The 12,449-nt window shown below is 42.4% G+C and overlaps 1 protein-coding gene across 1 annotated transcript in view; it reads left to right on the forward strand.

The window, feature by feature from the left end:
- Nucleotides 1-1,258: 1,258 nt before the first annotated feature.
- LOC311123049 (protein AF-10-like) overlaps nt 1,259-12,449 on the forward strand; it is a gene marked incomplete at its 3' end in the record, with an annotated part of 35,071 nt that continues 23,880 nt past the window's right edge. The window contains exons 1-2 of the mRNA XM_084197336.1: nt 1,259-2,047; nt 11,026-11,105. Of these exons, the coding sequence (XP_084053462.1) occupies nt 1,885-2,047; nt 11,026-11,105 (243 nt within the window). The remainder of the gene's footprint in view (nt 2,048-11,025; nt 11,106-12,449) is intronic.

Here is a 12,449-nt window from a genome sequence, read left to right on the forward strand (position 1 = left end):
GCAGTGCAGAGGTAATTTTCTCTCGGCAATGCATGGGCCCTCTTCTCTCTGAGCACGAAGAGAGCACATGTACCGGCAGACTTAGACTTTAATCAAGTGCAAGTTGTAAAAATCATTTGCTATTTCAGTGTTTCAGTAGCCTCCAACCCTCCGACAGCTGCCCCCTCCCTCGCCTCCCTTTGTTCTCGCCAACTCTAATAGGTTTTCCCCTGCCACACACAATTCCCTGTTTTTCCTTTTTTATTTTCCCCCTCGTCCCCTTTTTCTCCCTGTTTTTTTGCGGTGCCTTGTGGACGGGAGCATTTGAGCAATTTGAAATTAAAGCCAACAATAGGGAGCCCCTCCCGGGGACATCTCGCTCTCCATATTACATGGAGGACGCTCGTGTGCTCTCGCGCATTATTGGCAAGTCATTACGTTTCTCTGGAAACCAAACCGGGAGGGTGCGGGAGACTTCTGAGGGCTCGCGGACAGTGACGCAAACGGCTGGCAGATGCGCTTGCAAAATAAACCCATGCATGTTACACAATGCAGCTTCTCTGAATGATTTAACCAAGATTATGTCATTACAAGATTTTAAAACAAAAGTGAAATGCTTTTTTTTTTTTTTTTAAGCGTGCTTTTTGCATTTCACGTTTCCGTTTATTGTGTAAAGTGGAAGCAATTTATTGAGTTCATTAATATAAATAAAAATAGCAAAAACAAATCTTGATTTGATATGCCCAGATGTGTTCTTTACAAATAACAGTTAATAGATTATTTGGGCTTTCTTTTAGCTCATAATCTAACTGTTGAGTGTTCCAAGAATTAAAGACCAAACATAGGAAAGATAAATAAAAACCAAGTAAAGAAATAAGTAAAATAAACATACACAATACAAAGTGTAGATTATTTCAGTTCTATTCATGGTTTATGTAGCTAGGCCTATATTGCCTTCCAAGTTTTTCTCTAATTGAAAATTCAAGCAGCAATGTTTGAGAGTAATACTCGTTCGAACGCCAGAGAAATTCCACACACATTTCTCTCTCAGAGAGCATATTCCTTGTTCCATTTTGCAACACACACACACAGAGAGAGAGAGCGAGAGAAAGAGAGTGAAATGACAGTGGCACAGACACGTCTATGTTTTATTAAGGTCTAATGTAAAGGCACACTCTCAGATGTGCATAGGCTACTATAGAGTGTGGAACCAAGAAAAAACTTCCACCATGACATTTTCATATGCAAATAGCATTTTATTTCCATAGTTACAATGTCCTAGTGCTCAATGAATGACATTATATTCTTTGAGAGCAAAATGATGTCTAGGTTTTCTAAACATGAGTTTAAATAGGCCTTGGCTACATCTAAAGGCTATTTACAAAGTCTCAGATGACAACAATAGCGTACATAAACAATGGAGTAATAGTAATTCATGTTTTTGCTATAATAACGTAATTCATATTTGTAAATACCTCATATTGATGGATACAATGTTGCCAATAGTCATTCGGCATTTGTAACAACCACGCATTGTAGCGTTACAAAGTTTCCAAGCAGTTTCCTTCACAACACATTCGTTTTAAAAGTCCATATGGAGCCAAAATGGCGCCGTACACTTTGGCAACACTCTCTGAGCCAATCATGTCCATCCTTTCTGACTTGTCACGCGCCGTGCGTGCTTACGCACTTCCACTTCCTGACGGGCCGCTTCTTCTCGCTCGCGCTGTGTGTAGCCTACACTAAAGTGGAAAAAATACGGTGTCGAAACGGAATGTAAACACGACTAAAACATGACCTTTCGGCCAAGTGGGACCTAAAGCGCTGTCACACTGGGTAGATGAGGCTCTTCTGCAAAGGTTTCGGCTCATCTTTGTTGTCTTCGTATGTCCACTTTCTACGTAGATGGTCTCCGGCGAGCTGTGCCTGGCAGCGGACAACGAATTCTTGGCGAATAATATGAAGGAGATGATTGGAGGTTGCTGCGTGTGCTCAGACGAGAGAGGCTGGGCAGAAAACCCTCTCGTATACTGTGACGGTCACGGCTGCAATGTTGCAGTCCATCAAGGTAAACACCGGATAAAATCCAAAACATTAAACATGGTATTTGCTTGACGAACATCCGATAACTAGCTCAGGCTAGCTAGCGCGGTTGATGGTCTGCCAGGAAGCTAGCTAGTAACGTTAGCTAGCTAAGCTAACTAATTTTGTTAGCTACTAAGCAAGGTTATAGCTAGTTATTGTAACGTTAGCTAGTTATATCCAATCGACTGTTTGCGCGTTTGTCATGACCTACCTAGCTAGTTAGCCTTCCTATCTAGTAGATATGGAGTTGGCTAAAGTAACTAGCTAACTAACGTTACCGTTAGATATCTAGCTAGGTAGTATTTCTGTAGCTAGCAGCTTGTAACAGACTAATGTGATGCTCCATTAACCGTGCTGATATGTACTGTTTGATACATGTTTGGCCGAATCGAGAACGAAGATAGTATAGTATTGCCAAGTTAAGGTTGGTTGAAAATTCTGCTACGCCAAACAGTAACGTTACCTACCCTGTAAGGCTATTGGACCATCACATTAACGTTATCCCGTTACAATCTGCTAGGAAGGATTTCTGTAGTTGTCAACATTGTCTGTGTAGCCTGGCTATACAATTCGTTGAAATTGCATTGCCTAGCGCTAACTAGCTAGCCAACGTTAGCATGTTAGTTACTTTGTCTTACCACACTAACTATATCCGTAATGATAGCCGTCTAGTAAATCACATTATTTTCCCAATGTATTGCTAGATACGTTTTGTAAACAATAGTGCCACGCGGTGAAGTAGTTAGCTAGCTACAGTATGTTGTCAAAATATTATTAGCTAGCTACTGAGTTTAACAGAACGAACCTGTGTACCTAGCTTGTCTGTAACACACTGAACCCAGGCACGACTGATGTTTTTTCTGACCCAAACAACAATGTCAACGTAACTCAGATTCTGTTGACAAAGTCACAATCAGAACTAGGTATCCATGCGACACAGTAAATATAGGTGATTTTGGCTTTGTGAGACAGAAAAACTGCCCAGTAATGATATTTTTATTGTTGATCGTTGTCATGTGATTGAATATCTGTCTTCATTACATTTTAGTCATTTAGCAGACGCTCTTATCCAGAGCGACTTACAGTTAGTGAGTACATACATTCATTTTTTATTTTTCATACTGCCCCCCCCCCGGGAATCGAACCCACAACCCTGGCGTTGCAAACGCCATGCCCTACCAACTGAGCTACATCCTTGCTGGCCATTCCCTCCCCTACCCTGGACGACGCTGGGCCAATTGTGCGCCGCCCCCTTCATACTCATATTTAGATTTGATTGGGATCCCCATTAGCTGACGCCAATGGCAACAGCTAGTCTTCCTGGGGTACGACACATACCGAAAAATACATTACAGACAAAAATACATACATGAACTAAACCCACCTATTTGTACATGTTATTAAACACATCCTATTCGTTTTACATGTGAATTAATCAATAGCCAATCTACACACTGACGCCGTTGTAACAATCGCTGACCCCTCTGTCCTCAACAATAGACAACATAACAATACCCTTTTTATCATCAGTGGATTATCTCTGTTCATTAAAGTGGATTATGTGAGTCAGTCAGATGTGAGATAATCTGAGCGGACAGCAGAGGTATCTGGAGTGTGCGAACACGATTTAGTGCATATAGGGGAAATACTCCCATGGGCTTGGTGTATAGGCTACAGGGTTATGTTCAGTAGGGCACCGGGTTGGCACAGTGGCACTCTGTTGCAAAATGTTTTGAAACAGAAAGCAAAGATTAGTGTTCTTTATCGGACATGTTCATCCAGTACCATGCCATTTCAAAACATTTTTTTCTGTTTCCTGCCTATTAGAAATGTGTTCTGTTTCCTGCCTATAACATGTCTTAAATCCGTCCATGAGATTCTTCAAATCCGTCCATGTTATGTCAAGTGATTTACCGTTGTAGCACAGCCTACTAGGACACAATACATCAATGTCCACCTCTGGAGGTGTCAGCCAGATCTGTCACCATTTGGCTAGAATGATATCTGCGTGTGTGTGTGAGACATAGGCCTAAGAGGTTGTTGTGGTTAAAGGGATAGTTTGAGATTTTGTCAATGAAGCCATATATTTACTTCCCAAGAGTCAGATGAACTCGTGGATACCATTTTTATGTCTCTTTGTCCAGTATGAAGGAAGTTAGAGGTCGTTTTTGTGAGCCAATGCCAACTAGATTAGCGCAAAGACTGGAAGTCTTTGGAAACTTCCTCTAACGTCCTGCATACTGGACGCAGAGAAATAAAAATGGTATCCACGAGTTCACCTGACTCTGGAGAAGTAGATAAAAGGCCAAAATCCTGAACTATCCCTTTACAGGGATGAAAACTTGTCACTTTTCGTCGCTATTTGCCGTTTTGAATCCAAAATAAGTAATCCACATAAATCGTGAAGATCTGTAATTTAAAAAAAGAATCTCACAAAGTATTACCCATTGAGCTATAATAGAGAAGTGCGAATAGATCTTTTTATTTAATTGTATAAACCATGTCATGGGCCGTTTTAAACTACTCGTGGACCTTGAGTTTTTGGTTCGATAACAAACGACCTTGTTTAGTCATGTTACCTGGCTAGCTAGCTAACAACCTGGTACCTTGGCTATGCACATTTGGATGGCACAGGACAAACTGAAATGGGATAGATAGCCTACTCAAAGAGATGCTTCAAAGGTAGGATGCATATGCCTAATCAATGTAATTCTAAGTAAACCTGAATAAAAATGAATAGCTTTTTCTGGTGTTCCTTAAATTTAATTTGGTGCCTAATCTTGGTAATAAGTGAGTGAGCCTGAGTGTGTGGGTGAGGGAAGGAGGGAGATTGTGTGTTTTTCCCCTTAATGCCACAATGAAAATGCCGTTCATTATGCATTTAAAATTCCTTACTAGCTACATTTCTCCTGCCCAATCACAGGTAGGCATTTTGATATGAGCAAATCAGATATTTTCTGCAGTAGCCTTTTCTATTATACAGTAGAAAGTGACATTAAATTAAATGTGTTGTGTTGGATAGAGGTGTGAATATCAAAAATTGACTTTTTGTTGATTTACAGCCTGAATTTAAAATGGATTAAATTGAGATTTTGTGTCACTGGCCTACACACAATATCCCATATGTCAAAATGGAAATATGGTATTCGAAATGTTTACAAATTAATTAAAAATGAAATGCTAAAATGTCTTGAGTCAATAAGTATTCAATCCCTTTGTTATGTCAAGCCTAAATAAATTCAGGAGTAAAAATGTCCTTAACAAGTCACATAAGTTGCATGGACTCGCTCTGTGGGTAATAATAGCGCTAAGAATGATTTCTGTACCCAACAGGGAGGCCAATGGTGACTTTAAAACAGTTACCAGAGTTTAATGGCTGTGATAGGAGAGAACTGAAGATGGATCAACAACATTGTAGTTACTCCACAGTACTAACCTGAATTACAGATTGAAAAGAAGGAAGCCTGTACAGAAAAAAAAAATATTCCAAAACATGGATCCTGTTTGCAAAAAGGCACTGAAGTAGAATTGCAAAAAATGTGGCAAATAACTTTATGTCCTGAATACAAGCGTTATGTTTGGGGCACAACACATCACTGAGTACCACTCTTCATATTTTCAAGCATGGTGTTGGCTTCATCATGTTATGGGTATGCTTGTCATCGGCAAGGACTAGGGAGTTTTTTAGGATAAAAAAAAAAGAAGGAATAAAGCTAACCACAGGCAAAATCCTAGAGGAAAACCTGGTTCAGTCTGCATTCCAACAGACACTGGGAGACAAATTCACCTTTCAGCAGGACAACAACCTAAAACACAAGGCCAAATATATGCTGGAGTTGCTTACAAAGATGATATTGAATGTTCTGAGTGGCCTAGTTACAGTACCAGTCAAAAGTTTGGACACATCTACACATTGTAGAATAATAGTGAAGACATCAAAACTATGAAAAAGCACATATGGAATCATGTTGTAACCAAAAAAGTGTTAAACAAATCAAAATATATTTCATATTTGAGATTCTTCAAAGTAGCCACCCTTTGCCTTGATGACAGCTTTGCACACTCTTGGCATTCTCTCAACCAGCTTCATGAGGTAGTCACCTGGAATGCATTTAAATTAACAGGTGTGCCTTGTTAAAAGTTAATTTGTGGAATTTCTTTCCTTCTTATTGTGTTTGAGCCAATCAGTTGTGTTGTGACGAGGTAGGGGGGTATACAGAAGATAGTCCTATTTGGTAAAAGACCAAGTCCATATTATGGCAAGAACAGCTCAAATAAGCAAAGCGAAATGACAGTCCATCATTACTTTAAGACATGAAGGTCAGTCAATCCGGAACATTTCAAGAACTTTGAAAGTTTCTCCAAGTGCAGTCACAAAAACCATCAAGCGCTATGATGAAACTGGCTCTCATGAGGACCGTCATAGGAAAGGAAACCCAGAGTTACCTCTGCTGTAGAGGATAAATTCATTAGCGTTACCAGCCTCAGAAATTGCAGCCCAAATAAATGCTTCACAGAGTTCAAGTAACAGACACATCTCAACATCAACTGTTCAGAGGAGACTGCATGAATCAGGCCTTTATGGTTGAATTGCTGCAAAGAAACCACTACTGAAGGACACCAATAAGAAGAAGAGACTTGCTTGGGCCAAGAAAAACAAGCAATGGACATTAGACCGGTGGAAATCTGTCCTTTGGTCTGATGAGTCCAAATTTGAGATTTTTGGTTCCAACTGCCGTGTCTTTGTGAGACGCAGAGTAGGTGAACGGATTATCTCCGCATGTGTGATTCCCACCGTGAAGCATGGAGGAGGAGGAGGAGGAGCTGTGATGGTGTGGGGGTGCTTTGCTGGTGACGCTGTCTGTGATTTATTTAGAATTTAAGGCACACTTAACCAGCATGGCTACCACAGCATTCTGCAGCGATACGCCATCCCATCTGGTTGTGCTTAGTGGGACTATCATTTGTTTTTCAACAGGACAATGAACCAACACACCTCCAGGCTGTGTAAGGGCTATTTGACCAAGAAGGAGTGTGATGGGAGTGCTGCATCAGATGACCTGGCCTCCGCAATCACCCGACCTCAACCCAATTGAGATGGTTTGGGATGAGTTCAAATCAACAATTTTTTGTCACATGCGCCGAATACAACAGGTGAAATGCTTACTTACAAGCCCTTAACCAACAATGCAGTTTTAAGAAAGAATACCCCCAAGAATAGTCTGGATAGCCATTTGATTAGACGTTCAGGAGTCTTATGGCTTGGGGGTAGAAGCTGTTTAGAAGCCTCTTGGACCTAGACTTGGCGCGCCGGTACCGCTTGCCGTGCGGTAGCAGAGAGAACAGTCTATGACTAGGGTGGCTGGAGTTTTTGACAATTTTTAGGGCCTTCCTCTGACACCGCCTGGTATAGAGGTCCTGGATGGCAGGAAGCTTGGCCCCAGTGATTTACTGGGCTGTACGCACTACCCTCTGTAGTGCCTTGTGGTCGGAGGCTGAGCAGTTGCCATACCAGGCAGTGATGCAACCAGTCAGGATGCTCTCGATGGTGCAGCTGTAGAACCTTTTGAGGATCTGAGGACCCATGCCAAATCTTTTCAGTCTCCTTAGGGGAATAGGTTTTGTCGTGCCCTCTTCACGGCTGTCTTGGTGTGCTTGGACCATGTTAGTTTGTTGGTGATGTGGACACCAAGGAACTTGAAGCTTTCAACCTGCTCCACTACAGCCCTGTCGATGAGAATGGGGGCTTGCTCGGTTCTCTTCTTTTTCCTGTAGTCCACAATCATCTCCTTTGTCTTGATCACGTTGAGGGAGAGGTTGGTGTCCTGGCACCACACTGCCAGGCCTCTGACCACCTCCCTATAGGCTGTCTTGTCGGTGATCAGGCCTACCACTGTTGTGTCATCGGCAAACTTTGTGATTGTGTTGGAGTCGTGCCTGGCCATGCAGTCATGAGTGAACAGGGAGTACAGGAGGGGAATGTGCACGCACCCCTGAGGGGCCCCCGTGTTGAGGATCAGCGTGGCGGATGTGTTGTTACCTACCCTTACCACCTGGGGGCGGCCCGTCAGGAAGTCCAGGATCCAGTTGCAGAGGGAGGTGTTTAGTCACAGGGTCCTTAGCTTAGTGATGAGCTTTGAGGGCACTATGGTGTTGAACGCTGAGCTGTAATCAATGAATAGCATTCTCACTTAGGTGTTCCTTTTGTCCAGGTGTGAAAGGGCAGTGTGGAGCACAATAGATTACATCATCTGTGGATCTGTTGGGGCGGTATGCAAATTGGAGTGGGTCTAGGGTTTCTGGGATAATGGTGTTGATGTGAACTATGACCAGCCTTTCAAAGCACTTCATGGCTACAGACGTGAGTGCTACGGGTCGGTAGTCATTTAGGCAGGTTATCTTAGTGTTCTTGGGCACAGGGACTATGGTGGTCTGCTTGAAACATGTTGGTATTACAGACTCAGACAGGGAGAGGTTGAAAATGTCAGTGAAGACACTTGCCAGTTGGTCAGGGCATGCTCGGAGTACACGTCCTGGTAATCTGTCTGGCCCTGCGGCCTTGTGAATGTTGACCTGCATAGAAGTAATTTAGCTCGTCTGGTAGGCTCGTGTCACTGGGCAGCTATTTTGCAAGCCCTGCGACATCCGACGAGTGTCGGAGCCGGTGTAGTACGATTCGATCTTAGTCCTGTATTGACGCTTTGCCTGTTTGATTGTTTGTCGGAGGGCATAGCGGGATTTCTTATAAGCTTCCGGGTTAGAGTCCCGCTCCTTGAAAGCGGCAACTCTACCCTTTAGCTCAGTGCGGATGTTGCCTGTAATCCATGGCTTCTGGTTGGGGTATGTACGTACAGTCACTGTGGGGACGACGTCATCGATGCACTTATTGATGAAGCCAGTGACTGATGTGGTGTACTCCTCAATGCCATCAGAAGAATCCCGGAACATATTCCAGTCTGTGCTAGCAAAACAGTCCTGTAGCTTAGCATCTGCTTCATCTGTAAGCAGGAATCAGGAGGATAGAATTATGGTCAGATTTGCCAAATGGAGGGCGAGGGAGAGCTTTGTACGCGTCTCTGTGTGTGGAGTAAAGGTGGTCTAGAGTTTTTTTCCGTCTGGTTGCACATTTAACATGCTGGTAGAAATGAGTTAAAACGGATTTAAGGTTCCCTGCATTAAAGTCCCCGGCCACTAGGAGCGCCGCCTCTGGATGAGCGTTTTCCTGTTTGCTTATGGCCGTATACAGCTCATTGAGTGTGGTCTTAGTGCCTGCAACGGTTTGTGGTGGTAAATAGACAGCTACGAAGAATATAGATGAAAACTCTCTTGGTAGATAGCTTATCATGAGATACTCTACCTCAGGCGGGCAAAACCTCAAGACTTCCTTAGATATCGTGCACCAGCTAGGGCGGCAGGTAGCTTAGTGGGTAAGAGCGTTGTGCCAGTAACCGAAAGGTCGCTGGTTCTAATCCCCGAGCCGACTAGGTGAAAAATCTGTCGATGTGCCCTTAAGCAAGGCACTTAACCCTAATTGCTCCTGTAAGTCGCTCTGGATAAGAGCGTCTGCTAAATGACTAAAATGCAAATGTAAAAATGTTTACAAATATACATAGACCGCCACCCCTTGTCTTACCAGAGGCTGCTGTTCTATCCTGCCGATACAGTGTATAACCCGCCAGCTGTATGTTATTCATGTCTTCGTTTATCCACAACTCGGTGAAACATAAGATATTACAGTTTTTAATTGTCTCGTTGGTAGGATATTCGTGCCTGTAGTTCGTCCACTTTATTATCAAGCGATTGTAAATTGGCCAATAGTATCGATGGCAAAGGCAGATTAGCCACTCGTCGCCGGCTCCTTACCAAGCACCCAGATCTCCTTCCGCGATATCTCCTTTTCTTTCTACTGCGAATGACTGGCCCTGTCGAGTGTCTGGAGCAAATCCCTCTCGTCCGACGCAGAGTGAAGGAAAAGCAGCCAACAAGTGTTCAGCATATGTGGGAACTCCTTCAAGACTGTTGGAAAAGCATTCCAGGTGAAGCTGGTGGAGAGTGTGTAAAGCTGTCATCAAAGCAAAGGGTGGCTACTTTGAAGAATCTCAAATATAAAATATATATTTTGAGTTGTTTAACACTTTTTTGGTTACTACATGATTCCATATGTGTTATTTCATAGTTTTTATGTCTTCACTATTATTCTACAATTTAGAAAATAGTGAAAATAAAGAAAAACCCTTGAATGAGTAGGTGTTGTAAAACATTTGACTGGTGCTGTAAATCGGCTTGAAAATCTATGGCAAGACTTGAAAATAGCTGTCTCGCAATGATCAACAATCAACTTGACAGAGCTTAAAGAATTTCTGGGAAGAATAATGTGCAAATATTGTACAATCCGGGTAGGCCAGGTGTGCAAAGCTAATTGCTGCCGAAGGTGATTCTAACATGTATTAACTCAGGGATGTGAATACTTATGTAAATGAGATATCTATGTATTTCATTTTCAAAAAAGTAGCAACATTTTCTGCTAACATGTTTTATCTTTTTCATTATGGGGTATTGTGTGTGGATGGGTGAGAAATAACATCAATTGAATCCATTTTAATTCAGGCTGTAACACAACAAAGATGTGGAATAAGTCAAGGGGTATGACTACTTTCTGAAGGCACTGTATAGAAAATGAGAACAAACCCAGTGGTATCATGATACTACTTGTTTTTGTGATACTTGGCCTGGTATCACGTCGTTAGCAAAATGTTGGTCATGTGACAACCCCACTCTGCAAATAGGCACATTTTCCTGCAGTTTATAGATTTTTTGGTTTCCGCGCCCATTCTTTTGTCATCTTTTTGGGCCCTCACCAGTTTGCATCCCTGCCTTTAATAACCCAGTACTGTCCTCTCCGCAGAGTGCTGCTATGGCATCCTGGTGTGTGGTATTAACCCAGTACTGTCCTCTCTGCAGCGTGCTATGGCATCGTGCAGGTGCCCACTGGACCCTGGTTCTGCAGGAAGTGTGAATCTCAGGAGAGAGCAGCCAGAGTGGTGAGTCTGACCAATAGAGTAACAACACCGTATTCTCAGCACTGTGTTTTATGGTACAGTTTCCGCGAATATTTAGCTGGTACTTTATAGGAAATTATGTTATTACTCTCTGGTAGTTACTTCAAAGAATTCAACGCAATTGGCAACTACCTGGTAGCAAAGAGTACCGTGTGGTGCTTATATTAACGAATCCAAAACAAGTAGTACATTGGTTATTACAGTGTAAAGTTACACCTAGGCAATATCTGAAAGAGCCAGTCAGCCGTGGAAGCATCAGACATGCCTATGAACCCCAGAGTATATTTCTCAAAGGGGGAAAAAAACAGCATCTTTTGCTTGTACTTTCCTCATCCTGGCTGTAGAAACAGTTAAACAGTGCGGTCATACTCGCTTGTGATATTGTGTGGACGAAAATTGGCGGGAAGAGGATTTTCTTCTTTTTTCTTCTGAGGGATGGCAGGCATCCTGTGGGAGGGGTGGAGTAGCTGGCGTGAAATGGGCACGACTGGAGGGATACACACACACACACACAGGAAAGGGAAACAGTCTTGGGCAGTGTGTTTGTGTTTTAGTAGAGGCTGAGGCTTGGTGCCAACTAGGCTCTCCCTTTCTCATAGTAGTAACCACACAGTATGACAGAACTGGATGTGGGAGCTATGGCATGGAATCCGACTTACACCTATTTGATAGTGTTGGATCAGTGATTACCAAAAATACTGGGTGTGTAAGATAGTAGGGTACATGCTTGCGAGTGTGTATACGGTGCCTTCAGAAAGTATTCACGCCCCTTGACTTTTTCCACAGTTTGTTGTGTTACAGCCTGAATTTAAAATAGATAAAATTGAGATTTTTTTTGTCACTGGCCTACACACAATACCCCATATGTCAAAGTGGAATTATGGTTTTATAAATTTGTACAAAGTAATTAAAAATGAAAATGTGAAATGTCTTGACTCAATAAGTGTTCAACCCTTTTGTTATGGCAAGCCTAAATAAGTTTGGGGGTAAAAATGACCTTAACAAGTCACAAGTTGCATGGACTCACTCTGTGTGCAATAATAGTGTCTAGCATGATTTTTGAATGACTACCTCATCTCTGTTCCCCACAGGGAGGCCAATGGTGACTTTAAAACAGTTACCAGAGTTTAATGGCTGTGATAGGAGAAAACTGAGGATGGATCAACAACATTGTAGTTACTCCACAGTACTAACCTAATTGACAGAGTGAAAAGAAAGAAGCCTGTACAGAAAAAAAATATTCCAAAACATGGATCCTGTTTGCAAAAATGCACTAAAGTAGAACTGCAAAAAGTTGTGTTTGCAACAAGATAGTGTTTGCAACAA

Source organism: Coregonus lavaretus (assembly GCF_964263955.1).
Source record: "Coregonus lavaretus genome assembly, contig: HAP1_SCAFFOLD_2453, whole genome shotgun sequence".
Lineage (NCBI taxonomy): Eukaryota > Metazoa > Chordata > Actinopteri > Salmoniformes > Salmonidae > Coregonus > Coregonus lavaretus.